We start from the raw sequence: 24,030 nt of genomic DNA on the forward strand, positions 1-24,030 counted from the left end.
CCCCAACAGACACATATAATTAAAAAACAAACACATATAATTAAAGATCAAAGTAAAAAATGAATTTAAAAGTAAAGTGGTTATAGATGCTATATGATTTTACTCATAAGCATTTCAATGCTGAGGAGTTTCCATATTTTCTTTTCTGGAAATTGTAATGCATCTGCTAAGCTGACTAATAGATTGCTGCACCAGGTACAGCATCTTGGTGTTTTGGCAAACCTTCTAATTTGTGATGCTGATATACAAGAAACTTCTGATGGATTTGTTTGTGTTTAAATACTTGACCAGCTCTCTTACTAGTTCCTGGAGGTATAAAGTCAATGCCCTGTCCTTCCTGAGAAGTAAGTCACATCAGTGTAACTTACAATTTTGTTCTGATTCTAACCTCCAAGGATGGCATTGGTTACAGCCGTAAGGCACCACGGGAGGCTGTTTTCAGCCATACTAAGTGGAAAGCATGCTCGTCTGTATATCTTGAGCTGCCCTGGGATATATATTTTTCATCAGACCTCTTGAGAAACAATCTGGGAATAAATATTGGATTTTACCACATTCCTTTATATGACAGCTTATAAGCGGATTCCATCATTTTATTTCTTAAGCAGTTAAACATGTGCTCATAGATTTTCCTTGTTACAGATTAACCCCATTTTGTTGCAATGAGCTATTATTTTAGTATTTGTGCTGCCGAGGTGAGCAGAAGCTATTATTTTAATATATCAATGGATTTATGTATTTAGAACTTTGCCTCTGTCTATTTTGATTGATCCCTTCCTCTCCAGTGTGTGTGTGTGTGTGTGTGTGTGTGTGTGTGTGTGTGTGTGTGTGTGTGTATGTGTGTTTCCTTAGTTGGATTATGTTTTTCATTAATTTTTTGAGAATTTCATACAGTGTATGTTGATCATATTTACTTCCCTCAATTCTTCCTGATCCATCTTCCTTCTCTGTCCACCCAACTTTGTATCCTCATTTTTTAAGGACAGTTTATGCTGTCCATATACTCTAGGTACATGGGCTTCTACCAGGGCGTGGTTGACCTATGAGAGGCCACACCCTTAGAGAAAACTGATTCTCCCTTTCCCAGAAGCTTTGAGTTGCCCATAGCTCATCAGTTTGGGTGGGACTTCATGTTCATCTCTCTGCTCCATGCTGGAATTTTGTCTAGTTCACACTTGCATAGGTCCTATGTACACTGTCACAGTCTGTCTTCGTTTGGGACACCAGGACCAGGACAATTCGTATAAGGAAAACACTTAACTGGGGTAGCTCATTTACAGTTTCAGAAGTCCAGCCCATTATCATCATGACCGAGCATGGCAGCATGCGGGCAGACATGGTGCTGGAGAAGTAGCTGAGAGTCCTACATCTTGTAGGCAACAGGAAAATGGTCTGTGACACTGAGTGAAGTTTAAGCAAAAGAGACCTCAAAGCCCATGCCCCACAGTGACACACTTCCTCCAACAAGGCCACACCTACTCCAACAAAGCCACATCTCCTAATAGTGCCACTCCTCATGAGCTAATGGGGGCCAATGATGTTCGAACTACCTCATAACCACTGTGAGTTCAGTATGTGCAACTGCTCTGTTGTGTCCAGAAGACACCGTCTCCTGTAGTACCACCTCTGGCTCTTACAGTCTTTCTCCTTCTCTTCACAGGGATCCCTGAGCCTTGGGGGAATGGGTTGTAGTGCAGATACCTCAGTCTGAGCTGAGCATTCTACAGTCTCTTGTTCTTTGCATTTTGACCATTTGTGGCTCTCTGTGGGAGTCTCTGCCCACTGCAACGTGAAGTGTCTCTGAGGAGGGTTGACAGACAGGCTAATCTGGGTGTCCAGCCCATGTGGGTTGGATGGAAGAGTCCATGGTGGGGAGTGAAATGGGATCTGTTGAGTCCCAAGGGAAGCTGGATTGTGTTTTGATTTTCAGTTTTAAAATACTTATTTATTCTGAGGTAACCACTATGGTAAAGGAATGACCACCCTTTAGAAATGCACAGAAAGCCGGGCGGTGGTGGCGCACGCCTTTAATCCCAGCACTCGGGAGGCAGAGGCAGGTGGATCTCTGTGAGTTCGAGGCCAGCCTGGGCTACCAAGTGAGTTCCAGGAAAGGCGCAAAGCTACACAGAGAAACCCTGTCTCGAAAAACCAAAAAAAAAAAAAAAAAAAAAAAAAAAAAAAAAAAAAAAAAAAAAGAAATGCACAGAAAAATGAATCCTGAAACTCTCTTCTTGAGAATTTTTCAGAGAGAAATGTGTTTATCACCTACATTTGAACTGACATACTGACAACTTCTGACTCACATGAAGTCCAAAGTGGAGGAGGATGGAGTCACGAAGTCCTACCTCTAGCTTCTAGGGAGGACGAGTCAGCCATCTTTAAGGGTGTGGCTTTAGAAGGTCAGCCACACTCTAGTGGAAGGCCTCACCCCCAGGAAAATGTAAACAGCACAAGTTGGACTTAATATTTTTGAAAAATATCAGTAAGAAGAAATGAAGTTTGGGGGTGTGGGGTTGGGGGTACATCCGGAAGGAGATTAGGGGAAGAGCAAGAGAGTGCATATGATCAAAATACATCATATGGAATTCTCAGAGAATTAGTTTTTCAAAAACATCCAATGAAGAATTTCTGGTTCTACCTAAGTCACTTTCAGTAATATCTTCTAAAATATTTAAACTGCTTTGCTAATATCTTTGAGCATGTAGGCAAAATAATTGTTTTCGTATGTTTTATGTCACTCTTGTGTTCTTACCTTGTAGCTTAATTTTAAAAATATTTTTACATTTCCTTCCTGAAGTAATTGGCTTATCTTACCATCTCCTAGTGGCTTTTCCCTACATCTTCTTTTTTACAGATATCCTTATTAAACTTACTCAATTATCATCACTTCCTTACATGCTTTTGTTCTGTAAGAACGCTAATTCATATTTGAGGGTATTTTGGGTTCTCTTAGGTTTTGGTGTGAAGTGTTTGTGTCAGTTCTTTTCCAATTAATCTATAATAACAGTGTTGGCTTGGTCTTCTACCCAAGACTGATTTATACAAGTGACTTCCTCAAGAGCTTACAAGCCATGCCATGAGATGCTGCCTTGTGTTGCTGGGGTAAAGCTATGAGCAGCATGAAACTGGAGATTGAGGGACAGATCTCTTTTTTCAACTCCGCAGTCACTCCTGGAAAAGATCTCATCATGGAGAACACACTTGTATCTCTTCCCTCTTTCCCAAGTAGATGCCTGGACCTGAGGGGTGGGAAGGGGTGGGCGGAGGAAACAGCTGCCAGATTAAATTGTGTCAGCTCAGAGGCAGGGATGGAGGTAGCGCCTTCCAGTGTGTGTCAATACACAGTAAATCCAGTTCGCTGTGACATTTAGAGTGGAGGGGAGTCTCTGTTTCCATTTGTCATGTCCATCTGCACCTGATGCCAAGTCTGATGACCTAACAAGTTCAACCCTTCCACATGGTGGAAGGAGAGAGTACTGACTCTCATAAGTAATGACCTCCACACGAATGCTGTGGCTTGTGTGCACATGTGCGCATGCACACACACACACACACACACACACACAGGGGTGGGGGGGAGGCAGTGATGGAGAGGGGAGACGGGAGCGAGAGTGAACAAGAAAACCCAAAGGTTGAAGTAATGTCCTGAGATACAGCATGGATGAGCACCACCTGTTTACCTTGAATCCATAATGCATTTGATTTTTAGTTAATTTTTGGTCATTGGATATTCACAGATCTCTCACAGCTACCTATTTTCCAACTGGGCTTGAGAACCACACTTTAAGAAGCTATGATCTATGACCTGCAGCTAACTTAGAGAGTCTAAGGGTTAGTGCCAAATTCCCAATCTTCTCTGGCCTCTTAAGCAGTGAAGTAGCCAGGGAAGAAGCTCGCTTGTCTGTTTCTACAGATGAGAAAGGACATGATGGGTCAATGGGACCTGGAAAGAGAGCCTTGGTTGTAGAAACATCGTGACGGCTCCCTGATGGATTGGGGTTTTAAACCTGGCCCAGAGCAGGACAGAAAGCAGGACAGAAGATGGGATGTGTCTTCCCCACTGCTCTTTCCACAGCAGTTGTCAGCTCAGGGCCTCTCTCTGCAGGCCGCCTCTTCCCAGAGCATTTCATTACACCACATGGGGAGGCAGCACATGTCACTGTCCTGTGTGGATGGTATCTTGTCATGTTATTTCTCTGCTTTATTACCAGTTTTGGACAGCTCCATGTGCACTTTGTGTGTCAACATCCTGTTACAGCAATTCGGACGCTTTCATTTAAAATGCTGTCAGCACCTCCATGTCACTGTAGCCAGCTTCCCAGACGTGGTGTAAGATCCTACGAAGTCAGTTGCTGCTTTCAGAGCCAGGGGAAGCAGGAATTTGTGTGTAATAAGGAAAAGACTGCTTCTGTCAGTAAGATAGCAGCTTCTAGGGGGTTGAAGCTCTAATGGGCTTGGTTCCCCAATTATGGAAGCCACGGGGCTCCCCTCACTTAAGGGTTCAATTGAAATCCAAGATGAAAACCTCAGGAATGGGATTCTTTAAATGTCTCTTTTGGGTAAAAATGATGGCGCTTGAGGGAATGAGACAGCTGTGGTTGGTGGTGAGGTTGAGTTCGCAGAGTATCTTAGCAGCATGTTCATTTGGTGTTGGCTGCACACTATAATACTGAATTCCTGTAAAGTCCCTGAAGGTGAGTTTTCATACATGGGCATGTCATAAGTTTAGGTACTCAGCAGAAACGTTGTCACTTAATTTTTCAAAACATTTGTCATAATTATTTAGAGTGAAAATTGCCAGAAATGGGTGACAGGGCACGTGAGGTCATAAGACATGTTCTCCATCAGCAAGCTAACAAGCTGTCGGGGGGGAGGGGGGTTGTCTCTGGTTCATTTGGGGTCCCTGAGTCTGGTTACTGTGTTATCTGTGAGTTCACAGGGTCTTCCCAGAGGAGCTTTGGGACATCGACAGATTTGAGAACTGTGTTGGTATCAGAAATGGAGGTGGGGCGGGAATGTACTAGGTGTCACCCTGTGGTGCTACGAGATACAGTTATTCCTTGATTTCAGAGTAGAAGATTCAGAAACTGACAGCATAGGATCTCTTGGAGAGTGGGCCGTCAGTGACTCAGGCCCAGGGTCTAGCACCAGGGAGTGAGTCTGCTCTGCTGGAAGGTGGGGCTGACAGCCAGCTCAGCATGAGTCTCATGTGGAGGGCTCTGAACACACTGTTAAAAGTTCACTTCCTTTCTTATGGGCAAGTTGAAAACAGATCGTCTTCTTTGCCTGAGTCTTACGTTTTCTCTCACAAAGGGCAGCTCGAGGGAACAATGAAATTGGGATTCCAAACCTGTCAAGTGAGGCTGGGAGGTAACTCAGCCTAGCAGAGATGAAGCCCTGGGTTTGATCCCCCAAACCCCATAAACTGGGTTTGATTGTGCCCCCTGTGATCCCAGGACTCAGGAGGCTGGGACAGAAGGATCAGACGTTTAGAGTCATCCTTGATTCTGTAGAGTGCAAAGGCAGTTGGGGCTACACAGACCCTGTCTAAGACAAGCAAGCAACTGTGTAAGCAAAGCAGAATACTCAGGCCCCCACCTCAGCCCACCATCGAATCCCCAAGGCTTATGTGTTCCGAAGTCGAGATGACAGACAGATGCCAAATAATAGATTAACCTCATTTCTCCTGAGACTGTGGATTTGAGAGCAACACAGTGTGCAGAAGTAGAGAATGTTGGTTTAGAAGATGGAGCCTGCTCTGTCTCCTCAGAAGCAAGCCACAGAGACATCGTAGTGCTAATAGCTTTATTCTGCCATTTCCAGTCTCCCAGCCTGTGCAAGGTCACTTTCAGGCTCCTCTGAACGCAGCCAGCTCCTCAGGCCTTTGTCTGTAGGTTTATCTCTGTAGGCGTTTCCTCTTCTAGCCTAGGCTGTACAGGAAGTCTACAGGCAGCCACTGTCTCCCAGGACTGGTGTCATGGTTGTTCTAGACCCATTCTGTCCCTGTCCCCTTTAGGATATTTGCAGCTTCTATTATTTGGTTAGAAACTATGAGTCTGGTAACTAGAGACCAATTGGGCCAGAGGGTGCTGGGAGGCACCTGGTCCCCTTCATGGCATCCATGAGAACCCTTCTGTGTACCTCCCCCTTTTCTTCTTTCTCCTGCTTCTTCTCCCCTCTCTCCCTCTCCTCTGCATCTCCCCCCACCACCCCTGCTCCTTCCAACCACGCTCCTTCTTCATACAACCATTACAAATGACACAATACAACTTCAGCAGAAAGCAGAAAACGAACCCAGACTCAGCCAGTTTCATTACAGAATAATTGTGTTTCTTCTCGGAGTGCAGCTAGGTCAACAGAAATTAGAAAAGACAGTCCCGTGTGGTTCTACACCATCAAATTCATTCCCTAAGGAAATTCCGTGGTATTCCTCAAACCAAAGAAGAAGCCAAACCATGGCAACTTTTATCTTCCAAATTTGAGTACCTTTCTTAGAAGCCATGTAGCTACTGGGTGAAAAAGATCAAAAACTTACCTTAATGAAGATAAAGGACAATTTCTTTTAAAAAACATTCTTATTACATTTATTTGCACGGGGGTGGTGTGGTGTGTGTGTGCATGTGTCTGGGTGTCTGTGTGCGCGCACGCGTGCATACATGTTTGTAGAGGTCAAGAACAGCTTCAAGAAGTCAATTCTCTCCATCTACCATGAGAGTTCCAAGGATTGAACTCAGGTTATCAGGCTTGGAGGGAAGGGACTTAAGCCACTGAGCCACCTGTGTGAATCCTCCCCTCCCTTCCCCTCCCCCATCTCCTTTTTTACAGTACTGCACTGCAATCCAGAGCTTCAAACAGGCTCATCCAGTGCTCTACAAGTGAGTCACAGCCCTACCCTCTTTTTATTAATTAAAGACAGTGTCTCTAATTTCATGTAAGTGTTTAGCTTTTTTGAACAGAGCTCTAAAAATTGTGGCCATTGAGTTAAATTTGGCCGTTGGGTAGCCAGGAGCATTCATCTGAACATGGCACATGGTGGCCTGCCTCATGCAGTTGCAGACTGTCGTCTTTGTGACAGAGGCCAGAGGCCTTTGAGTGACTGACACTGAGAGCTTATGTCCGTCCCACTCTCTGGAGGAGAAAGCTTTGCCTGCTCACTTGGATTTCAGTTTGAACCAGGAAGTTCTGGGCTGAAAAATATCCCAGTGTGTCAGTCAGCCTGCATACCTTGAAGCCCAGAAAAGCCTCTGTTCAAATTCTGCCTCTGCTTGGGACAGCCCTATCCTGCAAAATCTGGACAAGTCATTGTAGTTTTCTGAACCAACACAGGATGTTTCCACTGTGAATGGAGACACTGTTTTGAAAAACAATTCTCTTATCAAATGAGATAATGACTGAGTATGCAGCACATTGCTGGGCATGTAGGGAGTGTGAATGCCATTTGCTCCGCAGATTAGGAGTAAGTCATACATGAACACATGGGTTTTTCTATCTGAACAAATGTCTGCTCATAGGGCAGACAATTCTTGGTCACTTCAGCAAATGACTGCATTTTATCCTAAGTCTATGGGAAAGAAACACTTTTATTTTCAACTTGAAGGTTTTGGTTCTAGCCAAAGGTTTTACCATGAACTGTCTGGTTCATTTTATTTGTTTGTTTGATTATTTATTTATTTATTTACTTACTTACTTATTTTGAGACAGGGTCTGGTATAGCCCAGGCTGGCCTGGAATGTCCCACCTTGTTGACAAAGATCCTGAACTTGAGATCTTCCTGCCCCCACCTCACAAATGCTGGATTTATAGGTGAGCACCACTATGCCTGGTGGTTAATGTGGTCCAGGGGGGTTCAAACCCACATCTCCAGCTTCCGTCATTCATTTTCAACTGATCTCCCAGGCTAGTTTTAAGTAAGAATTCTCATGGCTATACTAACATCAACAATTCCCAATGAAGAAAAAGAAAATCACATCCCAGAAATTACCTTCCTGCCTTGCATTTTTCCACTTCTATAAAATCAATCTCCTGCCTCTACTCTGGGCCTCAGAGGCCAGACCTCCAGAGGATGGTCAGCCTCCAGGAAATATAGGCCAGAGGCCTTGCTGGAGGATGTGTAAAATTCTCTGTGAGAAAGAGCCATGCACTTGTTAGTGGCATTCGAGTAAGCTGGAGACACGGACTGATTTCATTTCATACTGTGCTCTCCATGTGGAATCTTCTAGCATCAATGCCAAGTAGCATACTTGTTTCCTGTCAGTTGTGGCCAATTTGAATGAGAGCATTTCCCCACACGCCTGTCCACCTATTTCAGGAAGACGCAATTAATCCATCCAGACTGAAGAAAGATGTCTGGTATTAATAAATTTTTGTTTCCAGGCATTCATTTAAACATGCCACAAATAATCAAAATATTCTCAGGAGGTGGGCTGCAGTTCGGTGTCATTATCCTCAATTACAGACGAGTGGAAATGTGATATGATGAAGCAAAAGGATATAGCTGACAGTTACTCCATAAATACTCAGGGTCCAAAGCACCAGATGAGTGCTGGGCACTTTTGCTGTGCCTGGGTAGCTGGGTTCCCACATGCAGGAAGAAACTGTCACATCATCTCCACTTTCAGCCCCCATGCTAAGTGCCTTTCACATGCAGCCACCAATCAGAGCTCTGCCATGCTTTCCCATCACGTTTTTCCATCTCCTCTTTGTCTTCCTCCTCCTTCAGCTCACCCGCCATCTTGCCTTCCTCCCCCTTTTCCTTCTTTGCCCTCCTAATCCTACTGTATTGTAAGCTGGCTGCTTTGTGTCTTTTGCAATAAAGTAGGGCGAACTATAATGGTTATACATCATTCTCAACTTGACTGAATTTGGAACCTCCAAGGAGATAAACCTCTACATGCATCTGTGAGGACATTTCCAGAGGTTTAACTGAGGAGGAAGGTCCCTCCCAGCCCATGCTTTAGCTTGAGTCACACCACGGGTGGAGTCCCAGACTATATAAAAATGGGAAAAATGGCAGAAGCTAGCTGAGTCCAATAGTTATCTCTCTCCTCTTCCTGGAAATGGTGCAATGTCCTTCCCAATGCTCCCACTGTCAGGCTTTCCCAGTTATGATGGACTGGGTCTCTTGAAATCAAGAGTCCGAATACCTCTTCCTTCCTTCAGCTGCCTGTGCTGGGTTATTTGGTCACAGCAGTGAGGAGGGTAACTAATACAGTAAGCCAGCATGGGCCAGGGGGAATCACAGAACGTCAGGGTTAGAAGCCATGCATGACCAAGATCGCAGTTCCCGACGGCAGAGTCGAGTGCACACAACCACACCCACCTGTGCTTCTAGCTGCTCAACACAAGTGACTGTCATGCACATCACAAGAACAGCAAATCGGAATGCTGCATGGGTGTGTGTTGCTGGCTTTGTCTGTGTGTCATCTCTGAGCTACAGCCTAGCAACCTGCATTTTTCATAACTCGGAGCTTATCTTCCTTCCGAGGAAGACAGCGGAGAGATCCATCTTCTGTTGTCTGAGTGAAGGGAAGAGTGTTGAGCACTCCACCTGTGTGCACACACAAAAAACCCAAATTGTAGGCACTGGTAGCACAGAAATGATCCATGCAATAACCCCAGTTTCATGCTCTCGTGAAGACTCGGCATGCCAGCTGAGTCTAGACCCAGCACAAACCTGACATCATGCTGACTGAAAGTTTTAGGATGAAACTTTTCATTTTCTTTTTCCATTTTTTTCACATGCATGCATGTGTGTGTGTGTGTGTGTGTGTGTGTGTGTGTGTGTACATTTGTGTGGGTTCGCAAGCACACATATGAACATAAAAACCCAAGAATCGTATTAGGAATCCTCCTCAACCACTCTCTCACCTTATTCATTGAGGCAGGTTCTCAGAATCAAACCCAGAGCTCACTGATAGGTTGGTTTCACTAGTTACCTTGATCTAGGGATCCCCTCCTGAGGTCAGAATTACAAAGAGGTTACTGTGTCAACTGGCTATCTCCTTCCAGATCAGGACTTTTCAATGTAAAGCTAAGACCCATCAGAAGAGTGACTTGTCCTCAGCATCATCTGGAAGCAGTAATAATAATAATAGCAACAGCAACAACAACACAACAACAACAATAATAATAATAATAATCACATTACCCTTAATACATATGGAAAATTTGAAAATTTTTGGTATGGAATAAGATCTTTGTATTAGTATCTGTAAAAACAGGATGAGTAACTTTAATGTGACTTGAGGTTAAGTCCCATTGTTCCAATTGGTCTTGAGTTATAGAGTCAATTATCGGAGGCACCAGCTTGTCTGATTTTTCCTTTCATGAATGGAACAAAACCGAATGGAACAGAAAACTCCAGGGTGCATTCACTGCAGTGGTAAAGTGCACCATTCCGTGAAACTGTGTCTCAGCTTGTGTCTATGAGGGCGGGCACTGTGTCTGTCTGTAATAATTTCTTACGGTGGGTTGTCATCAGAATTTGAAAGCCACCATTTTAGATTACCATTAGCAGAGAAGGTGTGCTGATAGACACCCAGGGGAAATGGAGAGGCCCTCTGCTCTGAGAGAAGCACAACTGGGCTATTTTTTAAGTGCCAGTAGGGTGGAAGCAGGGCGATCAAGTGATCCTGCCCTGCCAAATGTCTCCCTATTTATAGAAGCGCTTACAAGCCTCCAAGAAACGGAGCCTAACTTCCCTGTCTCCTGTAGGCAGTGTCATGGTTTCCAATTATTAAATTGCATTTCTTAAAAATATCTTTTTAGTTCAGCCTCTTCATTCTCAAGTCTGCTCATGCCAACCCTTAGATAGAGAGGTTTAAGGGAGAATCGAGGACACTTCAGGAGAAAATGTGTTCCAGCCTGTGTTCTTGCAACTCTCTGAAAATCCCTGTGGGATCAAAGGCTGAAAAGTTAGTAACGCCTCCTGTAAGGAGAAGGGGTGGGGTGGGCTTCCTGTGACACTAAGACCCGACGGTCTATGACGCTTGACGGTTCCCACAGACGTCGGACTGATTCAGCACCTGTGATGTACGCTCATTGCTGGCGGCACACAAATGTCCATCATGAAAGCCAGGAAGCTGCGTCTTCCCTTCAACTCCACGCCCTTTCTTCACTCTCTCTTCTCCTTCCCGGCCCTCACAGTTCCTCTTCCCTTCTCTCCTTTCTCTTCCTCTCCCCTCCCTCCCTCCCTCCCTCCCTCCCTCCCTCCCTCCCTTCCTCCTCCCTCTCTGCTTTTCCTCATCCTCACTTTTTTCCTCCTCCTCTCTCTTTCCCCTCTCTCTCTTCTCCATTCTCCTCCCCTCCTCCTTTCCTGGCTAAGAAACCCCTGTCCTGAGGGCTGGTGCTTCTGGAGGCCCTCTGTGAACTGCTGTAGAGAGCTGAGAGGAAAGGATCCAGGGAATCAAAGAGGGAAGAGACAGCTCATGGAGGTGCATCCAGCAGAGAACTGGACCCAGCCAGGGGACCATCAGAAGGACCTGCAGAGCTGTGCCCACCACCTTCACAAAACATACAGTCACCTTCCCTGTGCTGGGTTTTCCAAATCATGTTCAGAGCATCCTGGAAAAGAGAAGCCAACCAGATTGAGTTGCAAAAAAGCAGCTCCGGTTCTCAAGAGGTTAGCAAGAGGCTGAAGGTGGAAGACACAGAGAGTATGTTAAATCTTTCTTCCACAGCATCGCGAATTAAACTCTCAGGCAGCATTCCTTCTCTGGCCACTGTGGAATTAATGGCATTTTAACTGACGTGAGAGGCAGTCCTACACTGCCGGTCACCACACACAGGACACGGCAGATCTTGAGCCAGGCCACGGAAGGCTGACAGGACAGGGTGGGGGGGGACAGGCACGGAAAGCTGACAGGCGGAGGGTGAGGAGGAGGGTGACAGGGGGGCTGACAGGCACGGGGCTGACAGGCATGGAGGGTGACAGGTCAGAAGGTGAGGCCACGGAGGGCTGACAGGTCACAGAGGTGACAGGCCACGGAAGGCTGACAGGCCACAGAGGGCTGACAGGCACGGAAGGCTGACAGGCCACGGAGGGCTGACAGGCCACGGAGGGCTGACAGGCCACGGAAGGCTGACAGCACAGGTACATCTTGAGTGGCTGTGGCCGGCCGGAACATATGAAATGAGAGGTTGGAAAGGCAAGGCGGCAAGTTCACCCACTTGTGCAGGGGAGTGGCACACTGTTCACCAGCTCTTCCAAAACATGTGTCCAAGCTCCCCAGACATCACCAATCTTCTTCACCTACCTGGTATCTGTCTGCCCATCTCGATCTGACCTGACGCCTCCGAGTGACCTGTGACTTAGCACTGAAACTGTGCCTCGATTCCCACCTCATTCCTTTTTCGTCCACTTTTTCCCTTTCTCTCTCATGTCTTTGCTCCCTTGTCTCCTCCTCCCCCTTCCTTCTTTCTCTGGTCCACTGTCTTTTCACAAGATGCCTTCCTTAACTTTTCCTCAAATCATGCTGAGGCTTCTTTCTTAACATTGACAATAATAATGATAATGATAAACCTTTTGTTTTGAGCGTTTTGGACATGAGTGTTGTATTTACGTCATTTTCTCCTTCCCTCTACCCTCTTCAGTTCCTTCAGTGTTCCTCAGCTCCCTTTCAAATTGAGGACCTCTTTTTCAACTATTATTACACACACACACAGAGATACAACCTTCTGAGGGTCCACTTAGTGTTGCTTGTATCTGTATGTGTTTAGGACTGACTGCTTGAAACTAGATAACCTGTTGGGGGTTCATCCCCGGAGAAGGCTGAATTTGCCTCTGTCTGAGCTGAGACTTTTAAAGGGCCATGTGTTAAAGGCAGGTATAGATAGCAGTCAGGTTCAGCTACCTTTGTTGGTGAAGATCATGGGCGACTCAATCTACTGGGCTTAGATTCCCTGTAAGACCTTTGTTATATTCTGTCAGCTCCCTCTGCTGTTTCGTGCTATGTTGACTCGACAATGGGCAAATACGTCACTCCAGAGGAGAGGTGAGTGTGGACTGCAGCGTTCATTGGATAAACAGTGAGGGGCAGAGTGCCCACAGCCTTCTCCATGACTTTCTTCATGAACAAGAGAGCCTGAGAGAGCATGAGTGGCCACTCCTGGGAGGAGTCAAGAGCAGAGGCATGCACCAGACTGAGTGGGACAGGGCTTGGCTCAGAGAGTGAGGGGTGTTCCCAGTGGGCATCAGATCACAGTTTCCCCAAGATGCCTGTTTAGCACCCAGAATAATCATCCTCACCTCCACTAGGCACAGAAAAATCCAGCCCAGCTGTTCAGTGATTCTGCCTGAGTTGATACCTACAGCTCATCAAAAGCAGACTCCATATTTCCTCTTTCTCTATTTTCCCCAACCAGAAACAAAGTTTAATATCTGCAGAAGTCTGCCTGCAAGGATCTCCTCATAAATCCTCCTCAGTGTGACATTTAAGATTCTTTGGCCATTCTCTGCCTTCAGCCCACTCTCTAGCTACACCACCCTTGTTAATTACACAGAATTAATAGCTAACACCACCCACCAAACGTCCCTCTTTCAGTCCTGGGCTGATGTGTTCCCTCTGAGGAGCCCTGTGTGACATCTCTAAGTGATGAACCTTGCTACTGAACTCTGTGCTCCTTGTTCTTCTTCCTGGACGGTACCTGTTGTGTGGTTTGCATCTCTGTCTCCTGTTCCCACCAGAAACTTCTTAATGACAGTGACTTTCTGATTCACCATGTCATCACCAGAGCCTGGCATGGCTTTCTGTGTATAATATTAATAACTTTTATTATTTACAATTTTATACATGTATACAATGGAACATGATCATGTCTACTCCATTCAAATTTTCCCTTCCAACTCCTCCAAAATCCTCCATCATGGCCCATCCCAACTTCATCTCTTTTTAATTTTTTATTTGTGTATATGTGTGTGTGTGTGTGTGTGTGTGTGTGTGTAGTACATATATGCAGGTGCCCACAGAGGCCAGAAGAGGGCGTTGGATTTCCTCGAGGTGAAATTATGTACAGTTGTGAACTACATACCGTGGGTGCTGGCAACTGAACCAGGGTCCTCTGAAAGAGCAGGAAGTGCTCTTAACCACTGAGCCATCTCTCCACTATGCCCCACTTTTTCTGGTAACCCACTAAGTCCAACTAGTGCTGCTCTGATGTGTATGAGGATGAGACTATCTACTGGGGAATGTGGAGAAGCTTACCAATGGCTACAGAGGAAGAAGAATTAATATTTTCCCCACCCCAATACTTTTTAGTGGCCAGCAACTCAGCATATAACAGCTTGGAGAACTCCTCCATCCATGCCAGAATTTTGGCTGGATTGATCTTGTGGAGGTAACTGTAGCTGGAGTGAGTTCATGGTGTGATGCCCATGTCAAGTCCAGAGGTTTGCATTTCACACTCTTCTCCACATCTGGCTTTTACTGGATAATGTTCTAGGTTAAAGCCAAGTCCTTGTTTTACTTGTTTTAATTTTGTTTTGTAGCTGGAGAGTTTATCTCCAGCCCCTGCTAAGCCCCACAGTCCTGTAGCCCACTTATAAAGTAAACGCACAGAGACTTATGTTGCTTACAAACTGTATGGCCATGGCAGGCTTCTTGCTAACTGTTCTTGTATCTTAAATCAACCCATTTCTATTAGTCTATAAGTTGCCACATGACTCCTGGCTTACCGGTACCTTACATCTCCCTTGTCATGGCAGCAGCTGGCAGCGTCTCTCTGCCTCAGCCTTCCACTTCCCTGAATTCTCCTCTCTGCTTGTCTCACCTATACTTCCTGCCTGGCTACTGGCCAATCAGTGTTTTATTTGTTAACCAATCAGAGCAACACATTTAACATACAGAACATCCCACAGCATTGTTTCATATATTACATCATCAAATATTGGCTTAAGTACCTAGTACCACCCTGGGGTTTGTATACCCAGGATCTTAGCATCATAGTATAAATTCTATAAAAAGATAGAGTGAATTAATTACTATAAAGATGATTAATATGCCCATTTGCTAAATGATTAAGAAAAAAAATTGCATGTCAATAAGGATGGCCTGGGACAGAATATGGGAAAAGCAATAGGAAAGAATTGTTGGTAGCTTATATTTGTTAATCTAAAAATGATGATTGCTGAAGAAATAGGAAGGTGTGTGTGTGTGCAATGCAGAATGTTGACTCAAAGTAGTCTGTATGGCCACTGATTGCTGGAATAGACAGCTAGGTTGGATATGTCCCCTGGAAGTCAAAGGCGACTTGGGTGATCTGCACAAGAAGATGCAATCTACTGGCTGAGCTGTGCTTTGGATGACATCCTAAAATCTCACCAGATCCAAGCACTCTTTCCACATTTATTTGAGCATCCATTGCTTAATCAGCAGAAGGTAATAAACTAAGAGGTCAAGCCCCAAAACTAAGCAGCCTTGGTTTGAACTCCAACTTCACCATCTCAGAGACAGACACATGATCTAGGGTATTTAAATTTAAATGCCATCATCATACAGTGTCTGGATAGAGTCTGACTTCAGTAAGTGTCCTCTCTGGTCATGGTTATCAAATGTGCTAGTTAGGTGTGGTGACACAGAGTGAAAATGAAAGTTGAACTCCATTCTCCTGCTTATCTTTGCTGGGTAATATATTCCGAGCCCTTGGCAGACAAAAGGGCTGGACCCTTCCACCCAGTGTTTACCAGGCATCTTTGCAGATCGGCTTTTGGCCAGATTTGGCCAGCAGAAGGTTCAGATGAGAAGTTGTAGGTGAGAGGCCATGTCCTTCTCTCTGTGTGGTATCAAAGAGAACAGAAGCCGGGTAACAGGATGTTAAAAACAAAACACACTAACTGGGAAGATCTCTCACTGGGGATAAGCACTGTATGAACATAAGAACATGAGTTCAAATCCCTGCCAACCCAGGAGAGTACAGACAGCACGACTGCTGTAGTTTAGCAGTCCCAGGTGTAGCTCTAGGTTCAGCGAGAGATCCTGTGTCAAGTGAATAAGGTGGAGAGTGACAGGGAAGGACACTCAGTCTTGTCATGTACTCTATATACATGTGCATAGACACACACTGTCTTAGTTAAGGTTTTTGATGCTGTGATGAAACACCATGACCAAAAGCAACTTGTGGATGACAGTGTTTATTTTGCTTACACTTCCAATAACAGTTTATCATCAAAAGCAGGAACTGATGCAGAGGCCATGGAGAGGTGCTGCTTACTTGCTTGTTCCCCATGGCTTGCTCAGCCTGCTTTTTTATAGAGCCCTGGACCACCTGCACAGGGGTGCCTCCACCAACAATGGACTGGGCCCTCTCACATCAATCAGTAATTAAGAAAATGCCTTACATTATTATTAGGCATTTTCTCAATTGAGGCTACCTTCCCTCAGGTGACTCCAGCTTGTAACAAGTTTTTGTAAAAACTAGACCCCACACACATAAATAAATAATAAAATAAAGTAGAAACAGAATGCTTCCAGGAACCAGTTCCACAGGGAGAGAAGATCTCATAAGAGAAATGGGATTGACTCAAACACAGAATGACTCAGTGAGGGATTTGTGGTCACACAGCGCGGGGAAGGGGCAGGAAAGAAAGCATTAGTAACCAAAGACAAACAAGTTAAATTGACTTAACAGGGTTCTTGGGAAAAGCTAGAGCCAAGAGAAAAGGATGAAAAATGTGTTTGATAATGTCAGTGGTCAGAGATCAGGGGCAGGACCTCCTGTCTAGGCTGACTCAGGCTGGGTTCTTATAGCAATAGACAATACAGCTCCACCAAGATGGAGGCCAATGGGGGGTCTGGGGCCTGGAAAAGGTGACTGTGTAGTTGAGGTGAGGAGCTCTGTCAGCACTACCAGGAGCAGACAGGTCTTTCCTGCAGTCTATTCTCTGTGAACAGCTTCTCTTCAGGATCACAGGTCTCCCTCAGCCATCCCAGTCCTGAGGCTGGCTGCTGACCTTCTGTTAGGAATGGAACCAACACAGATGATAATAGGAGAGTAAGGGACACAGTCCTGAGGGTCGGTGCCATTCCATCCTGATCCAGTCGGGCTTGAAGATATAGATGTCATAATCAAATCGATACAAATTCCTATTTGGTTGGGCTTTTTTTGCTTGCCACAGTGTAGGTTCTAATACTTTGTCTGGTAATCCCTAAGGACCACTTGAGTTAATATCCCATTATACAGCACCTGACATTCTCTCTGGATTCTTGCAGCTGGATTCATATTACCAGTATACACCACCCTGCTAGGACCAAGGGTGTGAATGTGAACATTGAAACATAGCTCTTCTGACCATTAGCACAATAGGAAGCAAGGGGATTTTTTTTTTAAATATTGAATTTTACTAGATGTATTACAAAATGTCATTTTCCCTGGATCTGTGAGTCTCTTCTCCTAGTTGATGTGTGTCTTGAAACTAATAGACATCACATTCACTTATTAGTGAAATAAATTATTTAATTTATTTTTGATAACTAAATCTCAAGCCTTCAATGTTTTTTGTTTTTGCTTTTTTTTTTTTTTTTTTTTTTTAATGAAACCTTCCCAGGCCAGAGGATTTCTCTGAGCAGTGACATTAACTGTGCCGCTGCTGAAGAACTGTCACATTTTGTGCTCTGTTTCCTGCTCTTCTTTTGGTGCATTTACCTGTGACCATGTGGTTTGTCTTCTGAAATAGTTGCCCCTGTCTTAGTCCCTCATATCAGGCCCCAAAGCTTGCATGAGACATGGCTAATAGTCATCATTTTTTTTTTTGCTTTGTTTTATGTGCATGTGTATGTGTGTATTGTGTATATAAATGTATTCTTATGTGCAGGAATTTGTACATGTGTGCACATACATGAGAGAGAGAGAGACAGAGACATAGCCAGAGATACAGAGATAGAGGGAGACAGAGAGATGAGAGAGGGACAGAGACAGAGAGATAGAGACAGAGAGAGACAGAAAAATCAAGCACATGTGCTGTGGAAGCCATGGGTTAATCTTGAGTATCATGCCTTAGGTATTGTTCTCCTTATTTGTTTCCAAAGGATCTCTCATTTTCACTTGGAACTCAGTGATTAGGCTAGATTGGCTGGCCGGTTGCCCAAGAATTTATTGTCTTTACCTCCCTGCTGCTAATATTACATACACATGCCTGTTGGTTTTTAAAGGTTTATTTCTTTACTTACTTTGTTTATGTGTGTAATGTGCATGCCTGTGAGGGTTTATGTGTAACATGTACATGAAAGAACCAATGGATGGGCTGGAGAGATGGCTCAGCGGTTAAGAGCACTGGCTGCTTTTCTAGAGGTCCTGAGTTCAATTCCCAGCAACCACATGGTGGCTCACAACCATCCGTAATGAGATCTGGTTCCTTTTTCTGGCCTACAGGCAAACATGCAGGCAGAATACTGTACACATAATAAATAAACAAATCTTAAAAACAAACAAACAACAACAACAACAAAAAAAAAAAACAATGGAGGCCAGAAGAAAGCATTGGGTCCCCTGGCACTGGAGTTAGAGGTGGTTATGCACCACCATGTGGGTGCTGGGAACTAAATGCAGGTCCTCTGCAAGGTCACTAAACACTCTGAGAACCCCAGCCCTAGCCCCAACTTTGCTGCTTTTGATGTGGGTTCTAGAAATTGAACTCAGATCCTCATGACAATGTGACAAGCACTTTATTTTAACTGAGCATTTCCCCAGCGGCCGAAGCTCACTGGTTTTGAGATTCTTTTCCAATCTTTCATGGCTGATAAAAGTGACCTCACAGTTACTGTGGGAGGAGAAATATGTGTCCCTGTGTTGTGGAGGCTCATGCATGCTTTGAAAACATACGCATGAAAACATACGCAGTGGCCTTTGATGTCTTACCACCAGACTGCAGGTGCTGTGGAAACTATAACCGCATTCTCTGACCATTGCCGTGAGGAGACTCTGTGGCCATCGCTGTGATGAGCCTAGAGACTGTTGGGGAACACCCAATAACCTTAAGTTAGGGACTTTTGCTACCTTGATGGTCAGGCTAAAGTAACCTATTCTGTGCAGTGACCACCAAGAATGGCCATCCGTGCCAGGCTGAAGGCTGACCAGTGTGCCTTCAATATTGTTTTATAGAGATTTGAGATTGCCTCCTCACATTTCTCATATAATGTTTTACATTGTATAAAACCATTTTTTATATAAGACATGTTTAGACCCATATTAATATTCACAGAACACAATGCTGCTATTAAAATTTGAAACTCATCTTTTTCCTTTTTTTCATTTTTATTAGTTCTTTGAGAATTTTGTATGATGTGTTTTGATCTTATTTACTCTCCTCTCCCAACACCTTCTTCTTTTTGTTTTTAAACTCATCAGTCCAGTTGGACTGCCCATATACTTGGGTAAGTGGCTGCCACTGAAACACGATCAAACTGCCAGGAATGACACCCTTAAAGAAAACTGATTCTCCACTATTAGTTGTCAACAGCTTCTCAGATAGAGGTAGAACCACATGCCCACCTTCCCCTTTCTGTGCTGGGATCTGTCTGGCTCAGGCTTGCACAGGGCTAGCATGTGCTGCTATAACCACTGTGAATCCACAAGCACATCCATTGGGTGTGGGAAGCAGTTTCCTTGCAGTCATCCAGTGTGGTGGTGTTGTGTTCCCCAAAATATTGTACACCCTAATAAACTTATCTGGGGTCAGAGAACAGAAAATCCACTAGATACTTAGGCTAGAAAATGGTGGCACTCACGCCTTTAATCCTAGCATTCCAGAGGCAGAAATCCCTCTGGATCTCTGTGAGTTCAAGGCCACAATGGAAACAGACAGGCATGGTGACACAAGCCTTTACTCTCAGGGAGTGATGGTAGACGGCAGAAAGATATATAAGGCGTGAGGACCAGAAACTAGAAGCATTTGGCTGGTTAAGCATTCAGGCTTTCAAGCAGCACAGTTCAGCTGAGACCCATTGGGATGAGGACACAGAAGGTTCCAGTCTGAGGAAACAAGACCAGCTGAGAAGTTGGCCAGGTGAGGTTAGCTGTGGCTTGTTCTGCTTCTCTGACCTTCCAGCATTCACCCCAATACCTGGCTCAGGTTTGATTTTATTAATAAGAACTCTCTAAGATTCATGCTACAATCCAGGGCTTCATACAAGCATTCTGACTCTACTTCCAAAATGGTCTGTGAGCCTTGGGAGGAGGGTGTGACATAGACACTTTATTTGCTGTGTAACTGTTGTGAGTCTGTGTCAGTCATCATCTACTGAAGAAAGAAGCTTCTCTGGTGAGCATTAAGAGATGCACTGCTCTCTAGGTATAGCAGTAAAGGAACCCATCTCCATGCCATGTGGGCAGGTAGGTGAGTTCCTGGTGGGACAAACTCATCTTCATTTGGAAGGTGTTACCATCAAGTGGTGTGTGCCTCTGGCACCAGTAGCAGAATGTCAAGCAGGGTTTGTTTCTGTGTGTAGTTGACATAGAGTTTACTGTAAAGTTAATGGGCTCAGACTCTCCTTTACTTTCTTTTTCAAAGGATCTTCTTAAGAAGTGCTACTCTGCCAAAGCGACCTACCTATTCCAGCAGGATAAATTCTATGACGTCAGCTACGACACAGGAGACAAATCCATCCAGTGTAGCAGGAGACCTGACGCATTCAAATTCTGGATGACCTGGAAGGCCCTGGGCACATTAGGATTGGAGGAGAGGGTTAATCGTGCCTTTGCTCTATCTAGGTATGTGTGTGTGTGTGTGCGTGCATGCGTGTGTGTGTGTGTGTGTGTGTGTGTGTGTGTGTGTGTGTGTGTGTGTGTTAGAAAGACCAAACGAAAATAACGTTGCTAGATTCTATACATACTTTCTACTTCTGAGTTTCTTTTTGCACACAGTAAGCATTTCTTTAGTACCTACTATGTCTTAGAATTGTGTGCAGAGAAGTCCACTACCCTCCCTTCTAGCCACTGAGGGACACATTCAGGTGAGAGAGCAGGATAAATGAAACATAATAAAAGTTCTTGGAAAGCCTGAATGGTGGCATATACCTGTAACCATAGCATTCAGGAGACTGAGTCAGCAGATTTCTGGGAGTTCAAAACCAGCCATGCCTGTACAGAAATATTCTGTCTCAAAAATGAGTAAATAAATTTAATTATTTACTTTCAAAATTGGCCTTCCCGAATCTGGATTTTTTTTTTTCTCAAAGAAATAAAAACTTCTTCACCTGTTTTATCAGCCATGGGAACCTGACGATGCTGAGTGTTTGGAGAACCATGGTTCTTACCTCCTCCTGTATGCTTTAAAATCTGGCCTATTGCTAAGAACAGAAGGACAAACCAATTCAATTTTAATTTTTTTGTTTTTATTTGAAACATGGTTTCACTATGTAGCTCTGGCTGTCCTAGAACTCAATAAGTAGACCAGGCTGGCCTTGAACTTAGAGATCTACTGCCTTGGTCTCCTGAGTGCTGGGATTAACCAATTTAAAACATAGTACTATTTACCTGCTGTGTAGCTTGGAAAAGTGTGTGGACTCCCTGCACCTCAGTTCTAATCCAGTAAAAATAATGGAAATTATTTCAAATAAGTTTTTAAAGATTTTATTTATTTTCATTTTATGTGTATGAGTGTTTGCCTACATTATGCATAGACACCATGTATGTTCAGTGCCCACAGATTCTACCTCAATGGGGCAGGAAGTACCCTCTACCAGGATAGGTAAAGAGTTGGAGAAGACAGGAATCAGTAATTCAGGTGATTGTTCTTTAAGAAGGATTTTAGGGGGCTGGAGAGGTGTCTCAGTGGTTAAGAGAACTGGCTGTTCTTCTGAAGGACCCACGTCTATTACCAGAACCCACACGGCAGCTCACAAGGTCAGCAACTCCAGTTCTAGGGGTCTGACGCCTTCTGGCCTTTGAAGGAATCAGACACCGATGTGATAAACAGACATGCATGCAGGCAAAACACTACGCACGTTAAGTAATCAAAGAACAGAATGAATGAGTTTAGTGCCTGTAAATGTAATAGTAGATTACTATGGATGTGTTCAATGCAAAACACAATTCTTAGCACAAAGAGAATAAGAAGCAGTTGATTTTGAGCCCAACAGTAGTGGCCATCACTCTGGAACACAGATTAAGCTTGCCCCATAAGACTTACTCCAGCATAGAAGTAGTCCATGAGACCTTTAGTTACAGAACAAGCGCAATCAAACAGGAAACCATGAGTCAAGACATTTACCAAAAACATGGGTGGGAATCACAGGGAGGCAGATTATAGCAGTGCAGTGAAAACCTCCTCCTAGGTTTTAGAGGCCATGTGATGAGAATCTAGCTTTGGGATTGGTGAAAATTAAAGTCTGCTAAAAATAGATTTTAAAGACTTTATCTAATAGCCAAAGTGGTGTTAGGTCAGAGGTGAACAATTGCCGTGGCCAGCATAGCTGTGGTCAACACGAGGACCTGGAAAGGAGGGTAGTGGTAAACAGAGACACAGGACTCTGGGTTCATTTCAGGAATGAACAATTTTTACGTTGCTATTTATACAGAGTTTAACTAGTTACTAAAGGTAGCTCTGCAAGCAGAATTTGAGCAAATTGTCTCTTGAACTCCTTTGTCTGACTTCCTTCTTCCATACTCCCTGCCCTTTGGTTTTGTTTGCTGGTGAGGACACTCCTCATGAGAGGTTTGCACATGCCTACAGCTTTCTGCAGTCATACGGCCACATCTCTGCAGGGTTTGTGTCTCAGAAAGGAACTGCAGGCCATTTGAACCCCACGGGCAATAACGGCTATTAAGATTAGAGATAGCCCAAGGGGACTGGAGAAACAGCTCAATGGGTAAGCAGTTCTTGTGCAAGCATGAAGACTCAGGTTTGGGTACCCCCAACCCTAAGTAAAACCAAATGTGGTGGTTAGTGAACATCTATAGTCCCAGTGCTCCTCAGGAGAGATGGGGCAGAGACAGGGGAGTTAGCGAAGTGCAGCCCTGGCACATATAGTAGAGAACAATAAAGACGCCCTGCCTCAAATGATGTGGAAGGCAAGGACTGACACCCACGCGGTCCTCTGACCTTGACATACAAGTGGCCGCACTCAAACATGTGTGCGTGTTTGTGTGTGTGTGTGTGTGTGCATGCACAGGCATGCACACATACAGGCACACACATAGAGGGGGAGAGACAGAGAGAATGAGGGGGGAGGGAGATTTTTTTAAACTCTAGTCCAAGATAATTTGATTCTAGATCTGCAGCATTTGAATTCTCCACTGTCACTGAGTTCCATGGATCATTTAACCTCATAGAATCTTTGACTTAGGTCTGCCCCCAACCCCCAGAACGGAAATAGACAGCTGTAAATTACAGAAACTTCATGCTATGATAAATGAAGAAAAGTAACATGCTGCGCAGCATCACTTATAAAGCTGACTGAGGACTCCTGATACAGCTTGACCGAAAGCTCCCGGAATGTCCCCAGACCTGTTTCTCTGTGCTCTCCAGTTGGGCTATCTGCATGTTGTGTTTATCCCACAGCAGATACCAGGAAGCAGAGCTGTGCTTTACTAGGTTCAAGACCAAGTTCAATACAACAGTCCCAAAGACAGTTTAGTTATTCTTGAGTGAGGGAAATGCCAATCTGTTGCTGTTCCCAGGCCAACATGTAACATGGTATGGTCATACTGAGACATGTGTCCTTGACTCAAATAGAGTGTCAGCCATCTAGTTTTATAAGAAGATCTGTTGACTGGGCTAAAGAAGTGCTCAGTGGTTAAGAGTGCTTACTGCTTTTGCAAAGGACCCAACTTCTGTTCCCAGCACCTACATAGTAGCTCACAACCATCTGTAATTCTAGTTCCAGGGGCTCTGATACCCTCTTCTGACCTCTGTGAGTTCCTGCACATATGTGGTGCACATACATACACTCACACACACACATACATAAAATTAAATAAATAAAAATGCTTTTTAAAAAGTAGTTGAGACTTGGAGGAACATGCCTTAACTAGAGATAGGGTTAATGTGCCCCTGCTAGAAGTACAGAGACAGTCACCCAGCAATGAGAAAAAGGGACT

At 44.5% G+C, this 24,030-nt stretch overlaps 1 protein-coding gene across 1 annotated transcript in view; it reads left to right on the top strand.

The window, feature by feature from the left end:
- Gadl1 (glutamate decarboxylase like 1) overlaps positions 1-24,030 on the top strand; it is a 179,925-nt gene that overhangs the window by 86,475 nt on the left and 69,420 nt on the right. Inside the window, exon 12 of the mRNA XM_028886523.2 lies at positions 20,501-20,700. Within this exon, the coding sequence (XP_028742356.1) occupies positions 20,501-20,700 (200 nt within the window). The remainder of the gene's footprint in view (positions 1-20,500; positions 20,701-24,030) is intronic.

This window comes from Peromyscus leucopus, chromosome 7 (genome assembly GCF_004664715.2).
Source record: "Peromyscus leucopus breed LL Stock chromosome 7, UCI_PerLeu_2.1, whole genome shotgun sequence".
Taxonomy (NCBI): Eukaryota; Metazoa; Chordata; class Mammalia; order Rodentia; family Cricetidae; genus Peromyscus; species Peromyscus leucopus.